Genomic DNA, 24759 nt, shown 5'->3' with positions numbered 1-24759 from the left:
ACTGCCGCATCACACACACACGCCTACGCCGAAATCCTTCCGGGATTATCGAACCGGTTTGCCCCGGGTCGCTTTCCAAACGCAGGGAGAGAGAGAGACACACACACACACTGCAGCCGATGCCTGAAAGAGAGACTTTTCACGCGACACAAGGCTCACGCCGCCTTTATCTGCGAAGACATTAGCGAACCCTTCAAAACGGATAGCTTCCTATCCGAGCTTTTGCTTACATTTTGCTACAAAATAGCCTGCCAATCGGCCTTTTTCCATACCCGCGCTCTGCATTCCATGAGTGTGTTGAGAAGTATTCCATCTTCCGAGATAAGTTCAAACCTTCAACAGATCTTCTGATCATTCAAAACCCGGCTTCGTCGCTCCGGTTTTTGCGCGCAAATGTTCTTTCAATGTTTCCATCTAGATTGCTATCTCTTGGAAGGGAGCCAACTCCACATACTGCAACTCGCAAGCAAGCTTAAAAATAGCACTCGCGCGATCCTCACCCTCACCCGCTGCTGATTTGAGGTCTCGTTTCGATCGGGATAAGATTAGCTGGAGCTAAATTTACACCTTGTCGTGTGTTGCATTGTACATTTGCATTCTTGAAAGGATTTGCAATCGGATGTGGATGGGGGGAGAGGGGGGGGGGGGGGTAGGTGTTTAGCAAACGCCCTATCTACCACCAGTTAGATGTGTATCTGCCGATGTGTATCCCGGCGAACAATGTACCCGGGAGATTGGTTCAAGGTTAGCAAATAGAAAAGGCGTAGAGATTGCTTTAGATCGAGCAAGATTCGCGTTGAGCTTTTAACAGGAGGAAACGAAACGTCCAAGAGTTGAAGTTGTAGTATTGTTATCTTGTTCTGTTAGCAATTAATTCGCTTATACTTCCTGCTTCTTAAGTACATGTCAATCCAATGTTTGTTTTCTATCTATTTACTAGTTCTATGGTTTCATTTTTAAATTTTACTTATTTCTCTTTACCAATTAAGTGTTTTGTTCCTTTATTTATTTATTTATTTGCTTTATTTTGTATTTGTTTATTCTTTTTAAGCTTGTTTTTATTCATTGTGTTTTTTTGTAATCTTGTTTTTTGTTTTATTCTTTATCAATTGTTTTTAATATCTTCAAAAATATGCTTTTTTATTATATTTAACAGATTATATTCTTAGTTTATATAAAAATTCTCTTGACTTTTAACTACTTTTACAAGTTTTCTAGTTTTCAATGCTTATTTACAAATGATTTTATGTAGTTAGCAATATTTTATGTCAAAAACAAGATTGTAAATAATCTTTCGTTTAAATTCACGACACAATGAAATCAGTTTAAAAAGATCGTTTTAATATTGACCATCCACCACATCCGAGGACACACCGTCACGATAACATCTCACACCTGTGTGACTCAACCAGCGTACGAACGAACGAACGAACGAAAGGATCTATTTCTGTATGCACATTAAAATTAGCGCTAACCTTAAATCCGATCGTTTCGCACTTAATCACTGTCCGACACATCCGGCGTGTGTGGCCCCATAAGATTCAGGCCCTCCCCTTGAGGTGTGCCGCCTTTGCTTACAAATCACTCTCAAAGCCCAATAATCGGATATGTTACATTTGTTGGGTGCTGCACCGAAATGTAACCTTCAAGAAGCTCGTCGTAGTAGCAGTAAGGGAAGGAGGATGTGAGAGCATGTGGAAGACACACACGAGCAGCACGAGCCCGGAAACGGAAGCACACAACACACTCGGCTAGAGCTTTTCATGATCCTCGAGTTTTAACTCGTTTCGCCCTTCTCTCCGCGCACACGCTTAAAAGCAAACAGTGTTATCGGTTAAAAGCGCACATACCTGTAGCGCCGCATCCGGATACGGTCGACGGTGGTAGGACACGGTTGAGGCGACGGTGTCGATGACCGCGGTAGCTGTTACCGTGGAGCCCGTGGTTGATGCTGCTGCTGCTGCTGTACCGACTGCAGGTGCCGCCGGTGCCACCCCGCTGGGGGTCGTGGAAGACGGTGCAGCAGACGGTGGTGATGCCGCAGCATTCGCGATAAGCCGCATGCTGGCTCGCTTCAGATTGTTCGCACTATTGTTACCGGCCGCGTTGCCGTTATTATTGCTGACAGTGTTGTTGGGCGCCGGTGCTGCTGCGGTGATCGTCGTGTTGCTGCTGCTGCTGCCCGAACTCTCACCGGGCGGCCCGGATGGGGACGAAGGCGCTGGTGGTACGACACTAGCCCCACCGACGCCAGTGCTGCTGGCGTATCGTGCCGTCGTGGTCGTCGCCAGCTCCATTGTGCTGTCGCCAATAGACATCCCCCACTGAGCGCACTCACACACACACACACGCACACACTCACTCACTCACCAGCGATTGTACGACGAAAGGCACCAGGAAAGTGTGCACTGTTGCTTGTTGGCATCGGCCTCAAAAATTTGTGAAACAATTAAACTAAAACACTAAAAAAACACTACACACACTCACACATTGCCATGTAGTGTTACATGTTTCAACATTAGTAGTAGTAGTAGTAATGCTCTCAACCTACAACAACGCGCGGATGCGTTTTCCGTTCGACACCATCAGCTGCACATCCACGCACACACGCACGCTCGCACACGAACAGAGAGTGTTTTTCCTTTTTTTTACGCACATGAGAAAAAGAGAAAATAAGATACAATTTTTCACCAAAAACCCAACCCAAAATTTTCCCTCCCACTTTGAATTCAAATTAAACCACCCCCGCACAATCACACTCAAACACACACAACACCCTTTGCGCCCGCTACACAAGGCGGCCTCTTTCTTATGCTTCCATCAGCATCATCATCATCATCAACACAATCATCATCTTCTTCACCTGCTCATCATCATCGTCGTGCACTGTTGTTGTGTTTCACTTTTGACCTGCTGCTGTTGTGTTTTCACTGAGCTGCTGCTTGGTTTTTCTATGCAATTTTCCCAATCCCAAAAAAAAACACAGAAAACAACAACAGAAACTCGCATCTCGCAATAGCGGATTATACACCTTCCTCTTCTTCTTCTTTTCTTCCACGCACTGACACGCAGGGAGGAGAGCTTACCACCCCCTTCATCGTTCAGTCGCAGTCGCACTTGATTTTTGTGTTATCTATTTTTCTATTTCTTCCCTGCGCTCTCCTCCGGTTGGTTCACTTGCGGTTCACACTATTGGAGGGCGGGAAATTTTGCTCGGGAAAATCGCCCGAGGAGCGCAAACTTGGCGAAGTGGTAGAAGTAGTAGTTCACAACAATGGAGATGCACCGTCGGTTGTTGCGTTTTCTTGCGATAGACGAAGCGTTTTGCGCGGGGTGAGCTGGAAAACAAAAATGCAATAGAAAAGCAAAGGATTAGAAAACATCACAAAGACTTGGTGGAGAAAAAAAGGGTTGGTGTCGGGGGGAAGAGAGGCAACAACATGCGTTAAAATGGGAGGGGAGCGGGAAGGGAATTGTTGGGAGATAATCGGGTCGCCGGCTTTTTCGATGACAATGCTCAGCCTCATCTTGTAAAGTGAAAAAGCAAGAGCAAGAAGCACAGCACACGTCGGTGAGGAGAAATCTCTGTTCATGCTACTACCAATGACCTTTTCTCATTTGCATTAAATGAAGGAATGTTAGCCATAAACTTATTGCAAAAGAAACGGAAAGTTTGACTGTAGATGGAAAAGAAAATGACGGTAACAGTGACACTGAGTTGCTTAAATTATGTATGAAATAAAGGACCAAAAGGTGAAGTCTAAAAAGCAGGCTAAGTTCCTACAGAGCATATCAGTATCACAACGAGGAAATCACTTGTATTCCGCTTATTTTAAGTATCTTCATTCATTTTTATATTTATTATGCTCTAATCCATAGCCTTACTTGATCGAAATCAATTAAAATGATCACTAGCTCCTTCAAGATCGATCCAGCCTGCACATTTAGCGCACATTAGCCTTTATAGATGCGATTATGTGTGTGTATTTCCCCTCGCTATTATTTTCAGAAAATAATTTCTGTTTCGTTTGATTCGTCTGTGCCTGTGTGTGTGTGTGTGTGTGTGAAACCATTTTGCAGCAAACTGTCAAAATTTGATTGTACAACATTAGATGCGCGCCATTAAAATGCGATAAAAAAAGCTCAACTACCCCGGAAACAATTCGTTCGACCCGCCGGTGAAACACCATACCATCCACCCCACACCCCCGCCGGCGATGGTATCAATATCGACGGCATATCGAGAGCACTTTCCAAATCAACCGCCTATTTGCACCCAGTGAGGAGTTCAAAAACTAGGGGAAAAAACGCACACACACGTCGAAAGAAAATTTCCACACACAGAAAAACACACTCGATCGGTGGAAAATTAGTTCGGTAATCGGTGTGTGTGGCTGGCTGGTCGCACCGATATCCGGGCCTTCCCACCGCGCAAAGCAAAACAGCGCAGCGCTTGCTTCGCCATCCCCCACAACCGATTTCACAACCTCTTTGGCCGGCCTTTGACCGCGCACAAGAAACGAATTTTTCGGGCCGGCCAAAAGCTTTTAAGCTCAAGCTGGTGTGTGTGGTGGATCAATAATAATTGCGTGCTGGGGGCCACGGCGAGTAATGAGGGGAAACCCACCGTGTGCGGGCACACACCATCGCACTTCTGGTGTCCATTAGACACCTGTGTGTACGTGAGCGCCAGCAGAAAAAATCAAAAACGCTCCGAAAAACAATCACACGAAACCAATATGATAACAACGAAACGAAAAAAAGTGCTTTGCAGGAACGCTCCATACGCACAAAATACCCACTGGCCACTTTTATGGAAATTGATACCATCCTCCCTCCTGGCACTTCTTTTCCACGGGGGAATACCTTCCCTTGCCAGCAGTGTACGCTTTTTGCATGTTTTATCCTTTTTTTTCTGCGTGTGTTGTTGTGCAGTACACCACCTTTGTTTCGGCTTTGGAATGCCAGCCAGAAATGTGCTTAAATGAGCGTGCCGGGCCGGTTGGAGTAATCGATCGATTCACGGTGGTAATAATTATGTATGAAAAAAGAGCAATTTCTGTTTTTCTTTCTCGCACAACCGAATTCACATGTGTTTTTTCGTTCAAAATCCATTTTAGATTCAAATTAATAGTTTCTTCTGATAAATAATTGCTTATTTGAGGTGAGTTTTACTACAGACTTTAGGAGCATTTATCAGCAACAAATCGAAAGGACAGTGCCAATGAAGAGCTGAAAAGAGAGAAGAAAACAAACAATTAGAAAACACTTTTTTTACTTAAAGTTCTATATCATTCATTCAACGTGGTATTTACATATTTCTATTTGCCCCATTCTCGATCAAACACAATCGTAAATAAATCGCACCATTCAAACGCCATTCACCTAAACCAATAAGTTCGGAGGTAAATTTCGGCACAAACCAAACCTTTTCACCTCTCCAAAATCAATCAAAACTCGGCCCATACCTGGCCGCAAAGTGTTGCACCTTTCAAGTGTATCGATGACGATTCAAAGGACTTCAACGCGCCCGCAAGCGACGAACCTATCACCGCGTCATACAGTTGATAAGAGTTTTCTCTCTCCCTCTCCTTCGCTCTCTCTATTCATTTGTCCTCTTAGTTTCAAGTTTCTTTCACCCCCTGCACTGCACGCCACCTTTGTTTGCGTTGATCTTTTTCACCTTTTTTGGGCAAGGTTTTGCCTGTGTTTCGTGTTGTTTCGATCATCCTTTTATTGTTCTATCGTCCTTTTCCTAGTTTTGTCTGCGCCATGTGTTTACGTGGCAGAAGATAGAGAAGGAATAACAATTTTAGAAGGCTTTCTTTTACAACGGTTGGCTGTTTTCAGTGTTTTCGGTTGTTGCCGTATTTGATAGTTTCATATTGTCCTTCTCACATTAACAGGTTAACCTCGGTTCGACACTGTGCACCAAAGACCGAAAGACCCATATATCTATTTCAACGACCGGTGTGACATACGCTTGCCCGGACCTTTTCCCTATTGGAATGGTTTCGATGTTTACTTTGCCTTCCTCGAGTACGTAGCGAGGATTTGTAACATTTTCTTCCAAAACAAAATCAACATTTTTCTTTGATCGTTTGAAGCGTTTTTAAAAGGCTATTTTTCAATATAAAAGAGGCATCAAACCAAATCCCTTCCATGCCACCACACATTACCATAAAACCATCGAAAAACTAACCACGGAAACGTGCTCAAATTCTCACTGGACCTCCCAAAAGCCCACGATCGCTTCATAATTACGAACGAACCATCGGAACGATCGTTTAACAGCACCCAAACCAAAAAAATATCCCTACAAAGCCCTCGCTTTCGCTTGTAAAAATCACTTCCCAAAGTACTTTCCTTTGCTTTGTTGCTTGCCTTATCTTACCCAGTTTCTTTGTCTATTTATTTTATCCCCTGCAATGAAACACATTCAAATAACAACGCTCGGTGTGTTCCCACCCGCCCTTGGTTGCAAACGCGGCAGCAAAGATTAGACAATTGCAAGTGCTAGAATTTTACGATCGTTGCCGGTAAGCTGGTATGCATTTCAGCGGGCCCAAGCGGACGGTGTAAGACCGCAGCGCAAGTAACACCGGGAGGCTCGCACATAGTGCCGGGAATGAGTGAGGGCTTCATTCCGGTAAAATGGTTAACAATTTTTAACACGCATTTAATGACCAGGTAGACAGCGAACCGACACACACACACCGGAACGGAAGATCTTCCTAAATTCCAACGTGCTGCTGCTGGTGGTCCGCATAGACCCACACACAGAGAGAGAGTGAGCAGAGAGTCAGCAGGGGCGGCCTTTGACGTACCGGGGGTGCGTAAATGGGTTGGCGCCGGTCCGTCGAGCAGCAGGGACCGATGTTACGGCTGCTACTGTCGTTCTAGGTTCGAATCATAAAAATAAGAAATTGTGGAACGAAGGTTTTTATCCCGCATCGAGCAAGTGAGCAAGCTCTCTCGATGGGAGAAGACACTAAAGGTAAGAATGATTGTAATGACTGAAATAATCCATTGTGTAAAATTTTCATGGTCTTTGCTTATCGATTTTAATTGCCTATGTCTTTAGGCTTTTAAACATTTAAAATACATTTAATTTTGATAAAGTTAAGCAACATCTATTAATGAACTTTGCAATCTTTTTCAAACTCAAAATTGCACACCACTTTTCCCACAGCCAATGACGACAATCGCGCCGATGCCGATGACCGTTGGCCGAATCTCGCCGCCCGCCCGACAACTTACGGGGCGACGATGATGGTGATGATGATGAATTGCCATCTCACCAGCCAGCGAAAAGGGGGTTGGAAAATAAATCATCAATCTATTCGCAGATAACGAGCTTAGTAACAGCCCGTTGCCAGTTTTTTTTTCGCGTCTCTCTCTCCCTTCTGCTTTATTGCTTCAGAGCTACTACTTTCTACCTGAGCGAACACACATACAGCCAGGCCAACATCTCACTTTCTGGCTGCTCGCTTTTAAGAACACACGCCACACATTCGCGCGAGAACGTTAGAAAGCGAATAGCAGGACGCGCAGCAGGAGGGAAGTTCTAGGGCGAGGCAATTTCACTTCGCTGCAAGACATCGCTCGCTAGCGCATGAGGGCTAGAATTAATTGTGCTTGGGTTTGCGCAACGAGTGGACGCGTGGAAGATGGGAAACAAAACGTAAAAAAGCCCTCCGCGCGCTAACTTCAACACGAAACAACCTTCTCAAGCCCAAGATCGAGACCGTGAAGGTCTCTAGGCGGAATTGCAGAAAACGCGGCCCATTTGGGAAGGGTGAATTATCGCACACAGCTCCAGTCTACTATTCGCCACGCCACGTTCCCTGCCAAGCGCTTCGGGAGTGCACAAACATGTGCTCAAAACCGGAAAGAAACGCTTTTGCTTCAGTTACTACCTTTCGCAAAGTCTAATAGAGTCTGCAGAATTATGAGCATTCTTTAGCACCTGGCGGCAGCAGAGCTGCTCCGTAGCAACAAGAAGTTGGGCTGTTGAGCGCACCATGACTCAAGCAGAGCAACCTGATGTCACATAACAAACCAATAAAACTGTGTTATACATTCATTTCTAACAACGACTTTATCGTGTTTGACCTTCACTTACAACAGAGTCCGGAAATGAGCTTTTCCACGCGGTTAAACCATTCAGCGACCCACAAAGCCCGCCAAACACGCTCCGGCAATAAATCAAAAATACAGAAAAACAAGTGTAGAAGTGATTCTACATTTTTTCTGACTTATTAAATTATTAAAGCAAGCAATAAAACTAATTTTCGATACATATTAACCACCCGCAAAAAAAACCTTCATTCTGATAGCTCTCTTATCGAGGTTGACGAAGCATTCATGTCTGTGAAAACGCCAGATTCGATTAAGCAACACCCCCATTGACACACACTTTACCATCGTCAACAAGATGCTTCAGTTTATTAGCTTCAGTTCAGATTCGATGAACTTTTCAGCAACTCGTTTCCTTTCTTAAGATTGAAGAAGAAAAAAAAACCCAGCACACGGATAGGGTGGTTTTCCGTTTTGTTCGAAACGTTCGAAACCTTCAGCGGCATCCGCGGCTGTTTCCTTCCATAAATCGACCGCCGTGTCTCGACTGATCCAGTTGCAGGCGAGAAAGGAACAGATTTGACTAACCGTGAAAACGTCGCCGGTTTTCCGGAATGGCAAACGCCAAACGACGCTCACTGAGCCGCCCCCTCCCCCCGCCAAGGTTAGTTACGCTAGCCGGCGATCCTATCGTCGTGCCAAGGCGAGAAGCATCACCAGATGCTAGAAATTGATGGTTTCGTACAACAATTTGTTCACGTACACGTGTACGCGCGCGGACTGCTTTCCAGTGTGCATGTGACCGTGTAAATGATGAAACATGCATGGCTGTGGCTGTGTCGGTGGGTAAACATGGTTTGTACATGCAGAGCGAAACGTGAGCATACATAAAAATGGCTGCTTTGGTCATGCGTTCTCATAAAACTCGGCCGAGAAGTTTTCGCTCTTGTTCCTCAATGGACACCTTTCAAAGCTACCAATAAAGGCAATAAATTGGTGCAATCTTTTTTGCATTTTAAACCATCCAAAGGCTCCTAAAGTGAGGCTTTCCCACACCTCGAAACCTTACCTTCATATGCACCGCGCTGCAGGTGCTGTAAAACTATTTCCCTTCCTTTACTTGCGCACCCAAAAACAAACCCGACCTGTACCTATCCGGCCTTACCCTGGTGGTAATTACCCATCCGTGCAAGAAATACACTGTTCAAATACACATAGAGACACTTCCCTTGTGCGTACCTGGTGGCTGCAGCATCCTCTCGTTGCCATTTGCCCGGGAAGAAAGGAAAGATTCAAACCTCCAAGCGACGAACCCGACCAACTAAAAGCAGGTCTCTTCAAGCACAACAGAACCAAGACAACATTGAACGACGACGAAAACAAAAAAGAAAGCAAGAAACGTTCTCACTTTCCGTTTCACATGATCGATCGATGAATATTTATGAAGTGGAATGATATTTTCATGTCCGGAGCAAACATCACCACCTCTCCCTGTTGGCAAAAGGCTAGAGGCAAACAGAGGAACTGGGCTGGCACTCAAATAAAGCACGCCAAAAAGGGTACACACATCCAGAGAGAGAACAGCATCAGTGCCGCGTTTTGTCGCACTGGAAAAGCAAGTGAACGCTCTTTTGTCGAAGAAAGAGACATGAAGGATGACTTCCCACCTCCCAGAAAAAAAGGTTCAGGTCCAGGCGGGATGGTACGGTGTTGTGTGGTGGTCAATTCAGTATTTGCATTTCCTTTTCGCCCCGTTTCCCCCGCGTTAATGATTGAAGAAAATTAGAACCTGCCGGTAAAGCAGGAAGGGAAAGAAGAGCTGGGAACCGTACTTGATGATGAAGCGATGTGTTGCTGAGTGTGTGCGTGTGTATGTGTTTGTTACTGCTCAAAGGGCAGGCTCGATCGATCCCTTTTGGAAAAGGTGAGGAAGAGCAAAGAAAGTACTCTTGAGATTTCGTGCGTTCATTGTGTGTAATCGTTTGTTGATGCGTTGCTGCTGTTGTTGCAGGGCGTGTATTGTTGTGCAGAGCAATATCAACAAATTTTGAGCTTTTCTATGCTACATTGAGCGTTTGCTTACACCTCTTTAAATTTAGCCTCTTTTATTATCAACTGTATTGACTTATTTTAGTGTTGATTTCATTATCTTTTTATTTATTTTTTTTTTTTTAGTTGTTTATCTTTTTTATGTATTGTATTTGCTGTACTAAAATTACTTCTTTTATTTTTAAATTGTTTCAATGCTTAACACTTCTTTTCGGTTTGCTTATAAATTTGAAAACAGAAAACATGAAAAAGACAAAACGAAAAATGTAACATACTTAAAACAACAATAAGAACGCGATGAAAGATCAAACCAAACAAAATAACACGATTGTCGCAAATAAAACCGAAACCAGCACGTTGAAGTTGATCAAACGAAAGCAGCAAAAGAATTGACGCAAAATTCCTAAGCTTCAGTATTTCCTTCTCCCCATTTACGATCGATCTGCGCGCTGCCTTTCGCGATCAAGCTCCACCACACATACACACAAACACATTCAAACCCACTTCTCCCCCAGCCCACCCAGAGCCTCCCACAGACCCATTCTAGATCTTGCACCAAGTTCACTACCACCAGCATTCGCCGGTCTGTTGCGCGGCAGCGAACCGAAGAACGATCATTCCTTTGCTTCTCTCTTCGATCATTCTTTCGCGTTGCTCTAAAGGCAAGGGATGGTGGGGGGCTTTACAGTGGGGTAAGGTTCTTTTTCTCTTTTTTTTCTTTTTTGGCGCGTGTACACAACGCCAATCCAGCAAACACTCTCTCACACACACACATGAGCAGGGCGACCCGGGCGAGTGGTTCTAAGCCACCGCGCGATGAAGGAAAAGATGTGTTCTTCTTTACCTTTGTTTTTGTGTACCTTGCTCCGTGCTCTTTTTTCCTCTCCTTTTCCATGCTCCCGCTTGCTGAATGCTGTGGGGCATACGAAAGATCCGAAGAAGAGAGAGAGAGAGAGAGAGAGAGAGAGAGAGAGAGAGAGAGAGCGATCCCCCCGTTGGCATGGCCTCAGCAAGAGGGAAGCTGTTGGACCAAACGGCCAAGCCCGACCAAAACGACATTGGTCCCACAAAAGGGGTATGGTAAAAGAAAATGTGTACGAAAATGAACTGAAAACGGCCTGGTCAGCGCTTTACCAATACAGCGACACTGCAACGCGATCGAGAGGCGATCGACACAACGAACAAGAGAAAAAGGCCGGTTCGCTGCCTGCTGCTGCTGCTGCTGCTGCGGGCTCGCTTCTTCGGCGATGCTGGCGATGGTTCTGTAGCGCGAGAGAGCCCAACACAACATCCTCCCCCCGCGCCAACCCGATTGAACTTCATCACCCTCGCTTTCTCCCACACCCCTTTGACGGCTGTTCTCCTCGAGCGAAAAAGAAGCAGCAGCAGCAGCAGCAGAAACCTCCAAGCAAGAATTTCTCGATCGGACGGGATACGCGCGTATGTATGTTGCTGTTGTGTGTGCGCGGGCCTGCCGCTGTCTTCGCCGTAGAGTCGCGTGTGTTGGTGAGGCAGCAGAAGAGGCTGCGTGAAAGCAAAACGCAAGCCAGCCATCCCCCGAACACGTTGAACTCTCTTGCGCGCACAGGGGCACGGAGTGTGGCCAACAAGAATGCTTGCACTTGATCTTGCACACACATGCGAGAAGCTTTTTGGGGCTTTTTCTTGAATATATGCACATAGAGTTTCTTAACATTAAACGAAAACAGTATTAATTGTTATGCACTTACCATTTAATTCAATAAAAATCCACTTTTAAATACACTTTGCTCAACATTATCATTTAGAATGCTCGTTTTTGTAATACACTCATCAACACACACGAACATAATCTTCTTAAATTGAATTCTTCGCCCCCCAAAAAAAAGGCCAAAAGAGGACACACAACCACGAAACACATGTGGCCATTTTTGCGATGCTTTAAGACGATTAAGAATTTTTACCAAAGCACACGAACACTCTCACACACACACATACACTTTTACACAATCTACCAAATCTGATCTGGGCGAAGAAGGACGGGCGACAAACGCACGAGTCTCGTCTGGCCCATTCCTTCCCCTGTGTGTTATCTCTTCCACCCCGCCATATACGCCACACCGGCCTGCATGGCCTTTTCGGGTGAGTTGTGCTGCACCGGCTGCAACGCAGAATGCACACACTCGCACACTTGGTGTCTTCTTCGCGTGTGTGCGAATTGCAACATTTGGGTGCATCGCCTCGGCCAACGTTCACAAGTTTAATATAAATCATTAGGAACGGAAGTTTTGGGAAGGTTTAAGATAACTCGGAAAGGGTTAAATGATTTTTTTTATTTAACTCACTCTTAAGCTTATCAGAAGAAATGGAAAATTCCAATTAAAAAAAAACACAGCATTTCACTTGATACAGGCAGGATTTTTGGGTAAATAATTTCATTCATTGATGAACAAACGATCATCACGCGCACACACACACATACACTTTACCTTTTTTTATTCAACTCTTGCACACTCCACCGCCGCCTGCTATGATGAAGAAGCTTGACGATTGATGATGGAAGAAACTCGGCAAAACACGAACGAACGGCAGGTCCAATTAACGCATTGTTTGCATTTAACTTTCAGTTGTTATTTTTTTTTTTTTAATGTTTGATGTTTGATTTGGCACACAAAACACACATTGCAGCGAACTAGAACGGTTTGCGTAAGATCGTTGGTTTTTGTTGTTTTTTTTTTATCAACAAATAATTCTGTTTGCAGCACGCATTTTATCTTGCTTTATCCATGCTTTGGGAAACATTCCGAAACTTTAAATCGTTTCACTAAAATTCTCAGCACAAAACCATCCACCAACAAATCGTAAGGTACACTTCTCTCCCAATATCCTACGTGACGCGCAGCGGAGACGAGAGACACACACCCGACGCTGTTGAAAGTTACTATTTTTTTAAATTTTTCCCAACGTCGTTCACTTGTTTTCGTTCGCTCTGGTTCGTTCGGGATGTGCCGTCCTTTTTGCTCTACCACTCCCGGCGCACGCTAAACAGAGAAGCAAACAGCCGGCTCTATGCACACCGCACGATAGAGCGAGCCGACACGTCTTCCCATCTGCCGCGCTGTCCCTTTTCCGTTCGGATTTTCGAACAGCTGCTCAACCCGACCGGGGCGCCCCTTGCGGACACTAGCGGAAGCTGCGGTGACAGCTTCAACGAACGTAAACAACAACAAATCGTCGCCGTCGCTTTTCTTTTGCACCATCATCATCGTTCAGTGTGGAAGCCAATTTTAGTCAGCGCTCCGTAGTTAGTTTTTCGTTCGTTTTCTGTGTGTGTGTATTGTGTTGTGTACAATCATTTATTTTGTTAGCTTCATGTAAATTGTGCATGTAAATCGAAAGTCTGTGAAACTGCACAACGCACAGTGTGAATGGTTCGTGAAGGGAGCAGCAAACCCGCGACAGACCCTGGCACTTCACGCCCTTTTTGGTACGACAAACGCAAACCCCACCACCCCCGGTGATGGCCGCCAACACGCAGCCCGTGGACAGCAGCAGCATTAGCAGCAGCAGTCCGAGCATACCGCCGGAGAAAAGCATCGTGCTGAAGGGCTGGGAAAAGCTGGACGACGATGTTATCATCAAGGAGGTGTCGACCAAGGGCAAACACGTCAACCTCTGCATCCAGTATCTGGCCGAGCGGAACGAGCTGTCGATGAAGGAGGCAAAGAATTACTTTCTCCAGAAGGTACGGGGCACCACCAGCCCGGGTTGCCCAAAAATGGGTTGCACTCGATCGATCAGCTGAGCAAAGCTCAGCTCAGATGATCGCTTGGCACTGTGCGCTGTCACTTATCAGCTTGTGCTTGTGTGCCGTGCAAATAGACAGCTCGAGCGGTTCGTGGTGTCTAATCCCCCGCCGAGCCGAGGGGCTGCTTCCTGCTTTCTGCGTAACATAATCTCAAGCAGCGTAAAGTAACTCGAGTCTCAGCATTCTTATCGCATTACCGAAGCGTTTTAAGATCGTCATTCCGGTAGGGCACCGTCGTGGCTCTACTCGACCGCCCCCGGACAGTAGCAAACCGATCGGTCGATCGGACAGACGCACATCGGCGACTGACTTTGTGTCCTCTGTGTGATTGTGCATTTCCCCTTCCCATTTTTGTAGGTGAACGCGTACGTCTATCGGCTGCTGTCGAACCGGCAGCTCTACAAGGCGCACCACATCCTGAAGAACATCGATCGGGTCCCGCGGTACGTGTTCTACCAGATTGCGGCCGAAACGAGCGACCACGGGCTGCGCGACTACATACGGGAGCACTTGGCCCGGACGGTGGAAAATTACTCCCACGGCGAGGAGGAACGGATCGCGGCTAGCTGGCGCGTCTACACCCAGCTGAAGGCGAACGTGCGCCAGATGGCGGAGGTGCTGAACGAGGTGACGACCGGGTACACGGTGCTCGAGATCGAGACGATGTCGTTCAACACGTTCTGCATGAAGGAGGACGTCTACCGGAACTCGGTCGCGGTGGATTTGTTCTTTAAGAATCAAGGTAAGCGAACGGCGAATGGACTTTGGCTGCTTTACACAACGGAGGCCTGCCCGGTTTTTGCTATCAAAAACTCGTTCCCTTGAATGTGTGCACTCTCTTCACGCTTGTGATGGCGCGCATGACGCACAGAGGCGTGTAAAAACTCGATCGTGCGTATGTGCAAAACTCCGTTACTGTCAGTAGGCCTAAACCTATGATTCATCTTCATCGCTGTGGCGCCGTCTCACACAGTACAGTCATATTTCACCCGAACTGCAGCATCCATTCGAGCGCGGAACCGCGGTTTATTTTTGCCCTCGCTAAAGCGGTTTCGCACATTTGATAAGAGCACAAAACGTGAGTGAAGCGCTGTGCCCTTCGCAATGAAATTACACGCAAAGCTTACCTTGAGGGCGGGTGAGCCGTGTAGGGAAGCTTTCCGATCGCAAACAAACATCGATCGAACGCGAAGAGAATTGATTGATTTGATCTGCCCGCTGGTCAACGTGTAGATCACGCCGGGGGCACCGTTTGTCCCACGTGATGTAGAACAAGCGAACCAAACAATATTGAAACAAGATTAGAAGGGGAAGAAGCAACAGAAGAGGATGGAATAGTTTGTCGTCAACAAATGACGATCGTTATGGCACATTTTCGTAATTTTCCATCCATTTGAACGCGCACCAAGGCCACCAGCAAAAGGCAAAACTATTTCGAATCGAATGGGAAACAACTTCAAACCCTGCAAAGGAGTAGACATAATAGCCTCGATTCGTCGCAGGGGCCACACAATCAGTACGAATTGATTACTCGTCCCAAGATCAGTCAAAATAGCGTAACAAAAAGGGAAGCTTTTTTTTGTGTGAATGAGCCATTGATAAGAGGCTGTTGCGTCGGTAGAGAGTCCCTTTGCCAGCACGTTTTTACGCTGTGACCTACCATAATGAGTAATCGCTCGTGTTTTCCTCCCTTTTTCCCCCCAACCAGAAACCGAAATCTCGCCCATTCTCGATCGCTACACCGTGTGGAGCTATCTGCTGAAGAACAACATTGCCAACCTGGTCAAGATATGGATTCAGCTCAACAGTTGCATGCGCCGCTGCCTGCACGAGGGCGTAGATCCGACGCCCCACCTGCTGCGCATCAAGATCGACATCTACGACGATGCGCGCTTCAACGAGCGGCTGCGGCAACTGTTCCAGCGCTGGGAAATAGATGATTTCATGCTTTCGCAGCTCTCGCACCACCGTACGCTGTCGCGCAACGAAATTCTGCTCAACGAGCTCGCCCGGCTGGGGAAATTTCTCGACCACGAGCGGAACGATGCGGTGGCGATACTGCGCCGTCTGTTTACGACCGAAAGCTACAAGCAGCACCGCGAGTGGACGGAAGCGAAATGGTTCCGCGAGCAGCTAACGCGCCAGCTGGTGGAGAATCGTTTTTTCACCCTGCTGGCACTGCCGATCGTTTGCGAGGACTTGCTCGCCCAGATTGCAACGGATGCCGGCGCACAGCATCAGCGGGAGGTGAAGGTGTTTTTGGAGCTGCAGAAGCTAAAGGATAGTGCGCTGAGCGGGCAGGAGCTGCTGAGCGTGTCGCGTACTACGTCCGAGTACATCCTGCAGCATAATCGTGCCTTTTACGAGGAGAACCCGATCGTGTATCTGTTCGAGTATGGGTTGGATGAGCGCAAGGCACAGTTCGATGAGGATGATCCCATTCTTGCAAAGCTACCCCATCTGCAGAGCTTTATAAAGCGCTGCAAGGGTGGACACAGTGGCGAAGAGTCGTGCGACACGCTCGTGAGGAAGCTACTAGCGATAGCGGGCATTCCCGATCCGGCGAAGGTGAAACAGTTTCTCTTCCACGGCACGCGCACCGATGCGAACGGAGCAGTCGAGGAGGAGGACGAACGGGCGTCGCAGCTCGAGCTGCTCGAGCAGTACGGTTCGCTGCCACACTTTAACCATCCGCTGCTGGTGAGCAAGTACGGACAGCCGGTGACACTTCGCTACATGCACTACATCCGACTGCAGCGCGCGTGCCACGCCGTGTACGAGTTCTATCGCGAGCAGCTGCAAAACTACTCCCAGATATCGACCCGCCAGCTGAACAGTGCGGCCCAAACCGTTGCCCAGATGGCGATCGAATCGTACTGGGATACGGCCCTAGCCACACACGCCGTCGCGTTTATGGAAATGATTGGCGTAAGCAGCGCACCGACCCGGGCCTATCTACGCTGCTTGACGCTGGTCGGTGGAGCAGCGGGCAAGCAACAGCCTGAAGAGCCAGCCAGACTCACGGTGGCCGCTTTGCTGAGGCGCTGCGAGGAAGCGATCCGCGATAAATCCCTCGACGACCCGGAGCTGCTTATCGATCTGGAAGCGATGACGATCGTGGCGAAAGCGAATGCGCTACCCTACCCGGTGGCGTACTTGCAGGAGCGTTTGCTGGCAGAGAACGATTGGTATCGGTTCCTGCTGCTCGTTGACTATCTAAACTACCCCCAGGAGCAGATAGTGGAACTGTGTCGCACCGGCTTTGTTGAATCGCGCATTGGAAGAAACCTTATGACGGCGCTGCTCCATCAGCCGAGAGTGGTTGAGGTTGCCCGCGATGGACAAACATGCTCGAGCTCTTTTACCTCGATCAAGCGACGATCGAGCTTGACGCCACGCCGTAGAAGAAGGGTGAGTGAACTACACTTACACATTCAATTGTATGTAACGCCCTTTTAATCCATTCCGCCCAGCGCTCTGTCTTCAGGCTAGTGGTAAATGCATAATGCAAACACACCCGACCCGCGTCAATCGCTGCACTGTGTGTGCGTGTCTGTACATTGTTTTTATGGCCACAGTAAATAGTTGCACTTCCAGCGTGTTCCAGCATCGGGCAGATAAGTCATCCGCGGCATTATTTGTTTTGCTACTTTGCTTCCATCCACACACCACCACCACTCCTGGCTTTGCGTATTCGTTATATTGCGCAACATGACAGTGCGCGACAGGCGGAGAGCGAGATGGAGAAGAGGTGTCTTAAGATGAACTCATTTTCCATCCCCCGGTCTTATCAAATGTGTCCCATATCAAACAAGCCTAACCTTTGACTGTGGGTTGACGGCTCGTGCAGTTTCGTGCGGTTCTGGGCGCGATTGTGCGCGAATGGGCAACGCGGGGCATGGGAACCGGTTCGTTTCGGAATCGGGTCGCCGACCCGGGCCGGCCTAGCCAGGTCAACTGTGTATCACCGATGCGGTGGCGACACTGGAAAACCGGGACACTTTTCCGCAATTGCGCCGAGAACTGTTCTATTTATTTTAATTTAGCCGAACCTTATCTGCCGTGGCGGGGACTTTTAAAAATAGAACAAGCGATTGTCTTTGTCTTCGGAATGCTCGTGTTTGAGCATAAAAGCGTTTTTTATGTGTTGTCAAAGATTAACGATTTTTCTTCCTTTTTTTTTCGTAGGGAAGCAGTACTGCAACTGATTCGAGCGGGCATTCCAGCATGTCGAGCGATCCCGATGCTGTCTCCATCGCACGCAGCACAACGTCCGGTATGGGGCACAACGTCACCAGTATCTCCTTACCGCTGCAGCTCCCTGGGACGGACATCTCCACCAGCTCGTCCAACCCACTTTACGATGGGGCCAATTTCCTTTCCGAACGCTACGACACGGATCTCGTTTCCACGATCCTGCTCTGCTCGAATGAGTCCAACCCGTACACAGCAACGGCCAGCCAGCAACCGTTTGATTTCGACGCATTCAAGCGACTCGCCCTGCATCGACACGTGCCGCAACGCTATCCGCACACCTACCAAAACCTGCTCGATCGTGCAATACGATCCGGGTGGCCTTTGCTAGCTTTACTGGCCGGTGACGTATGTCCCGAGGGAAGCGAAAGCCGTCGCTACTGCTGGATCGTGTGGGCAATGCTGGCGGGAGAGTATCCGTACCGGGAGAAACTCTCCGAAGAATCGAACCATCCTCCAGAACGAGCGTTTGTGTGTGGACTGGTCGAGCATTTGGTGCGCACAGCACGGCTCTGTACACTCGCCAGCTCACTGGCCGTTTTCTATCCCGATTCTGGCTGGTACCATCTGGCGGCTTACCTCGCACTCACGGAAAATGTCCTCTTCGATGCGGACCGTGCCGCTGAACTGCTCACTAACTTTCTGGCCCGCTCGGCCACGGCCGGCGATGAGTGCTTTCTGCTGCACATACCGAAGTATGAAATGTTTAACTTTTGTGCCCGGCTGCTCATGATCCACCTGGACCGCCGTACGTCGATGCATCATCAGCTGCTGCTGCTGCAATCGTACGTCCGGTGTGACTTTCGCTGCTTCCTGGTGGCTGGGATGGATTTCGAACGGATGTTAAAGATGTGCGAAATCGTACGGCACTGCGAGGTGACGATCGATTTCCTCACCCTGTACGAGTGCTGTTCGGGGGGAGGAAAGGAGCAACAGCTCGCCCTGTACGAGTCGCTGTGCGAGCAGCTCGTCGCGAAGAAGCACCACGAGGCAGCAATCGCCCTGGCCGATGAGGCCGGACTCCCGCGGGAAAGTATTATCTTCGAGCATTGGGTCAGTGGGTTTGAAGCGAACGGTCGCGTTGGCCCATTCGATCGTTACCGGGTGGAGAGCGAACGGTACGCGCTTGGCCCAGAGCTGCGCATCAGCTTCTTCACGCACATTGCCAATCGGCTCGAGTACGGCGATCGGCAGCGGTACGATTTGCTGCGCTGCGCGCTTGAATTGATCCGCGAGCATGGGCTCTACCCGAGCGAAACGTTCGATCGCGATCGGTTGGAGTACGAGCTGGCACTGAGCTACATACGCTGCACGGAGGAGCACCTGGACCTGTACTGCTCCCAGTACTGGTGCAACAATCAGCAGCAACATTCACCGTCGACGGCGGCCATACTGTACCACACGTTTCTCGAGCTGAAAGAGGTAGCCGGGATTGATGATCTCACACTCTCCAATGTCCCGCTGGCACAGCCGGAAGAGCGGCTGCGGCTCGATGCGCTCATCAACCGGCTGCTCGACTGCGGCGATATTGTGCAAGCGTTGCGCTATCAGGCCATATTCGAGCAGCGACCGGTCGATCTGCACTTTATCGTGTTCTGCATGGCACTGGCGGAGGGACTGGTCAGTCTGTACAACCTGTCGAAGGAGGAGCGCATGCTGCTGAACGAAGATAGTGCCCGGTCGTCGGGACGGTTCCAGCGGCGCACGTTGCGCTTTAGTCGCGTTAGCCAGAGCAGCCAGATTGGCGGATCACCCATGAAGAGCGGGCAGGCGCAGCTGGACACGTCCGATGCGAGCACGACGGCAATGTCCGACTTCGAGGAGGTACCGTCCCGTGACAAGCAGGACATTTTCGAAGCGATCAGTGTGAGTATTCCCGTTCTGGATCGAGTTGTATCACCATGTAACTTATCATTCCCTTTTTTCCGCTATGCTGTAGGCCCTTGGCAATCGGATCACGCACGGGCAGGATCTCGCACAGCGCGTCATACTCACGTACCGCGTCGCCATGTACCTGGACCGCGAGTACAACGAGCTGCTGAAGCTGCGCGATCCACTCGCCTTCCTGCCCGAGGTGGTGCGGGAAGACTGCGTGCACAAGCTGGAGGTGGTCAGCGATATCGTTACCGCGACGCGCATGAGCATCGAAAGCTTTACCGATTTTCTCGCCTCGGAAATCGTTTCCGCTGTCGTGCGGTCCAAGTTCTACCTTTTCCAGCAGCAGCCCACGAACCACGCGGCCACGGACGAGCTGCTCTGGGGCTACAACATCGATCGTGAGTTCCATCTGTTTCTGGAGCTTGCGCCCAACACGACCGCGCTGGGCAACGTGCTGCTGCGCTACTGCAACGCGCTCCGGCTGTACCGCAAGCGGCGAGATACGGCCGGCGATGGGGCCGGTGTGCAGGACGCGCTCGAGTCGTTTGCAACCATTCCCGCCCTGCGGATGCCACCGCATGCCACCGGCACCGATCTTGTGGAGCGTTTGGATCAAATCCTCCAGGGCCAGATCCTCTCGCTGAAGAAGCAAAACACGATCATTGTGGCGCTGCTGGTGAAGGCGCACGATTGCTTCGTGCACGAATGCTCGATGGAGGGCATCATGGAGGTGCTGGCGTGCTGTAAAGCGCTGACCGTCATCCTGACGGCGGCCAAATCCTGGAACCTGATCGTACGGCTGCTGGTGGGCATTGGCCGGTACCGCGACATGTACTACTGCTTCGAGACGCTCATCAACCACGAACAGTTCGAATCGCTGCTCGGCCAGTTTGACGATCGGGCGGCAAACGGGCGACGGTTGCAGTGCGCCATCATCACCTTCCTGAACGAGCACTGTCCCGAGCGGCGCGATTACTTCCGCCTGGCGGCGCTACACTTCCGCATGTACCGAGAGATTGCGGAGCTGTGGGAATCGGAAGCACACGGTACGATCGATGCGATCGTCAAGACGTACGAGCTCAAGCAACCGGTCGGGGCGAAAATGGGCTCTTCCTCGCTTGCCGTGTACTGCCATCGGCTACAGGCAACTCCCTTGGTGCAGACGGAGCTAACCAGCACAATGGACGCGTTTACTCACGCCACGGAGAACTATCTGCTGGATAACAACCTGACGCTTGCACAACGGGCCGCGGCCAATGCGGAGCTGATAGCGCTACAAATCTCCTACGTACGGCAAGTACTGGCGGCGTCCGAGAAGGGACAGGGCGATGCGAATCCTTCGCCGAGCAGCAGCAACACAAGCAGCCAGGCCACTGCCACCTGTCTCTCCGTGCTGAACATTCGCCCACCGAGTGAGGACAATCGTCGGGGAGGAACGATGCAAGAACCGGCGGGCACCACCAACGTTGCTACCGGCACGCTGCTCTACTACATCAACTTCCTCCTGACCGTCCCGCAAGCGCTCATCGTGGGCCGGGCGTACGGTATCGAAATTAACTGGCCCGGTGCAATTTATCAGCACTACATCATGCAGGGCGAATCGGCGTACCTGGAGGACTACCTGGACCGGCTCCCGCTAACGGACGGGATGATTGAAACGCTCGTGAAACTGTTCCAGCTCGAACCCTCTCTGACACCGCGCATGGAGCAAGCGATCGGGACGTTTATCGACCGGATACACTCCGTGACGCTCAAGTATCGGCTTGCATCGCTGCTGGGGCTGAAGAAAACGATCCACGGGCTGATAAACGGAGGCGCTGTGTACTATCTGAAGGACACGAACTATGGCAAGAACGATGTGGAATCGATCGCGGGCGGCAGTGGTGGAAGCAGTGGTACCGGCAACAGTGCTTCATCGAGCATGGCAGGAGGAGGAAGCGGTACACCCGGCGGTGGTGTTGTTAGCATGACAAGCAGCTTGGTGGGGAGCGCGAGCATCACAAGCAATACCGTATCCCTTCACACCATGTCCAGCACGTGATGATGATGATGATGTTGGTGGGAGCAACTGTGATGAACCTTACTATGGGCAAACTAGCTAGAGCTTGCTCAAGGTGTTTTACAGCCATTTTAAGTTAATGTGTTGTGTGTAATGATAGACAAATTGTATTTATTTTGCTTCCATGGCATTATGGCAATAAAGTTGTTACGAATAATGTTTCCGTTGGATGCAATGTGATAAACCCGATTATGATGTAGAAAATGTAAGAGAAATGGTAGAACTTTCATTGAAATAGCATTAAAATGATATTACACCACGACAATGATTTTAAAATTAAGAAAAATGAACAATATTCTGCAAAAAAGCGATATAAAATGCAAAAGTTTTAAATAAAGTTAACAACAACAGAAGAAAAGGAAACATGCAAAGAGACATTCTATACTTACCAGCTTTAGTTTCGTTCGTTTTTCCCTGTTTTCGGTTTTCTTTCCGTTTTCTTGCACACGTTCTTTTGTTTATATTATCATTTTTTTTATATTTCATTTTCACTATACATACTTTACTTACTTCCAGCAGCTCGCTATGCCGTTCTCTTCCACCGTCTCGCTTCCGATTTCGTCTTGCCTATGACTATGATTTCTTCATGCTTATAGATATTATTCTGTACTGTTGTGTTTGTGTGTGTGTGTCTGTTTTTAAATCAATATTATTTGTTTTTTTTTTGTTTCCTTCGCACATCCTTTTCATTCTTCTGCAATACGGTTAGCACGTTAGCAGCTTTGCTTCTCTGCTTGCACATTGTTTTGTTACGCTAAATGTCGATAGTTTTGATCACTCCTTCTCCCTTTCTTCTTCACCCATCTTCACGCATTAAATCTCGTCCCATTGTATCCTCTAAGGTTAAGAGGAGGAAGGAAGTTTACGGAATCACGTTTTCTTTTTTGCTTCTATATCCTCTTTCTTTTCCCTTTTTTTATTAAGCTAATACACTTGCTTTTTTTTGCATCTCTCTAAGCTGATTGCTGATTTGGTCTTTTCGTGTCACCAGCAGCAGTGTAGCACGTGCGCACGGTGCAGTTCTGTGTGTATTCATGCCTTAGCTTTACCACTCTTATTTTCATCTCTTTTCGAAAGATCACTTGTATCCTCCCCCTCCATTATCCATTATCAAATTGCGTTTTCTCGTGTTTTTAGCGCTTTGTTTGTGTGTGTGTGTGTTTGTTTAGTTTTGTGTTTTGTTTCCTTCTTTCAACCAACAGGGATATCTTCGTGTTTGCGATCGTTTTTACTTTATTTGTTTGTAATAACTTTCCCTAAACATAGTTTGATTGCTATACTTTATCTGTGCGTATTGATTGGGTTTTTTTTTGCTAAATTTGTAACATTGAAAACATGTTTTCCTACCCCACACACACAATGATGCTTCATTTTCTCGCGCGGCAGGTGGGGGGGGGCTAAATGCATAATTTACTCCCTCCTCTCCACTTCAATGAATTATTACCGTTGCTTCTTGGTGTGTGCATTTCATTTTTGTTAATTTTTCTACTCCTCCTTCTCATGCGTGAGAGGCTCGTCTTCTTTGTTTTTGGTTGATTAATTTAGGATATATCGATTTGTTGCTTTTTTTTTGCTACACAAGTTTTCCCTCGCTTGCCAGTACATTTTCGCTTCGCTTTACAAACACGCACACACCGAGAACACATGATTAGGTATGCCAAACAGTGGTAATATAAGGGATAAAGTTGATGTTCTAATGGGGTATTTTAGTAGCAGGGTAGAGATCAGCCAAAAACAGTACAAGTGTAGTTGAGTGCATTTCATCAGTAACAGTAACAAAGCATTAAGCAACAGGGGAGAGTTTTTTTTTGTTTTGCAAACTCCGCCACGCCACGTGTCGCGTCGTTGCTGACCGGCACGTGGTTTTTTGTTTTTTGTGTTTCAATTTAACGCAACGGAAACTAAGGCATGTGCGATTTAATCGACTCCTATACACACAATTAAGACGATTATTAGGCTTCTTCTTCTTCTTTTTCTTCTTCGCAGCAGGTGGTGGTATATGTGGATCAAAGTTAAACTCAACATCATCATTTGCTGTACACCTTATGCTTTCTATTCACGCGTCCACGCTCTTCTCACAAAATGATTACAGAGTATTATTCGTATGTTTTTTGTTATTTTTTTTTCAGTTATCGGTTCTACTGCTATGGTGACACAGTTCATCACATCTTAAACGGATGTTTACAACACACTTGTTACATTCAAGCACCACGATATTTTGTCCACCCCACGGACATAGGACTTTTTTCACATGAGTTACGATTTTGAATCTTAAACCGGAACCGCAAACGACGGATGTGCCGTGGTTTTTAGAAGAAAAAAATCATAAGAACAAGCTCAGCAGCAACACATTTACAAAACACAAACACGCTTACACTGAGAAACTAGAGTGAATCGAATATTGAAAGCAAGCAAAAAAATAAAGTGAAGTAAGCAAGTGTATTTCACACATGCATGCCATAAAGTCGTGTGTATTAAGGACAATTTGCTAACTTACGATAAGTGAACATCTTCTCCCGTACTTCCTAGCAGAGTACACACGTACACGTACAGTCAGTCTGAGTCACACGAAGCACACCACACGCAGTAGGAGAGAAAGGTTGTCGTAACTAAAATGCTAAATCTTAACTTATGTACATTACATCTAAAGATC

The 24759-nt window shown here is 47.9% G+C and overlaps 2 protein-coding genes across 4 annotated transcripts in view; one reads left to right on the top strand and one right to left on the bottom strand.

Annotated features, from left to right (window-relative positions):
* The window catches only part of LOC121595162 (protein Shroom), a 178590-nt gene extending 165526 nt beyond the window's left edge, over positions 1-13064 (bottom strand). For 2 of the 3 annotated variants that reach the window (XM_041918840.1, XM_041918842.1), the window contains exons 1-2: positions 12999-13064; positions 1851-2641 (exon numbers count right to left, since the gene is read on the bottom strand). In XM_041918840.1, the coding sequence (XP_041774774.1) occupies positions 1851-2318 (468 nt within the window). In that variant the 5' untranslated portion in view covers positions 2319-2641; positions 12999-13064. Of the gene's footprint in view, positions 1-1850; positions 2642-2863; positions 3281-12998 lie in introns of those variants that run through there. The other variant, XM_041918841.1, reaches the window with a different exon arrangement.
* Positions 13065-13341: 277 nt separating this feature from the next.
* LOC121596222 lies at positions 13342-22446 on the top strand. The gene is made up of 5 exons (XM_041920984.1): positions 13342-13852; positions 14273-14657; positions 15624-17326; positions 18104-20035; positions 20109-22446. Exons 1-5 carry the CDS (start codon positions 13628-13630, stop codon positions 22086-22088), a joined length of 6225 nt encoding a protein of 2074 aa, XP_041776918.1. The 5' UTR covers positions 13342-13627; the 3' UTR covers positions 22089-22446.
* Positions 22447-24759: the final 2313 nt, after the last annotated feature.

This window comes from Anopheles merus, chromosome 3R (genome assembly GCF_017562075.2).
Source record: "Anopheles merus strain MAF chromosome 3R, AmerM5.1, whole genome shotgun sequence".
Classification (NCBI taxonomy): Eukaryota; Metazoa; Arthropoda; class Insecta; order Diptera; family Culicidae; genus Anopheles; species Anopheles merus.
This window is presented reverse-complemented; position numbering and strand designations above follow the sequence as displayed.

Excerpts from the sequence above, each read along its gene's own strand:
- LOC121596222 (XM_041920984.1), top strand. The coding sequence starts at position 13,628 with ATGGCCGCCAACACGCAGCCCGTGGACAGCAGCAGCATTAGCAGCAGC. Across the intron at positions 14,658-15,623 it reads TTTGTTCTTTAAGAATCAAG|AAACCGAAATCTCGCCCATT; the intron begins GTAAGCGAACGG and ends CCCCCCAACCAG. Across the intron at positions 20,036-20,108 it reads ACATTTTCGAAGCGATCAGT|GCCCTTGGCAATCGGATCAC; the intron begins GTGAGTATTCCC and ends GCTATGCTGTAG.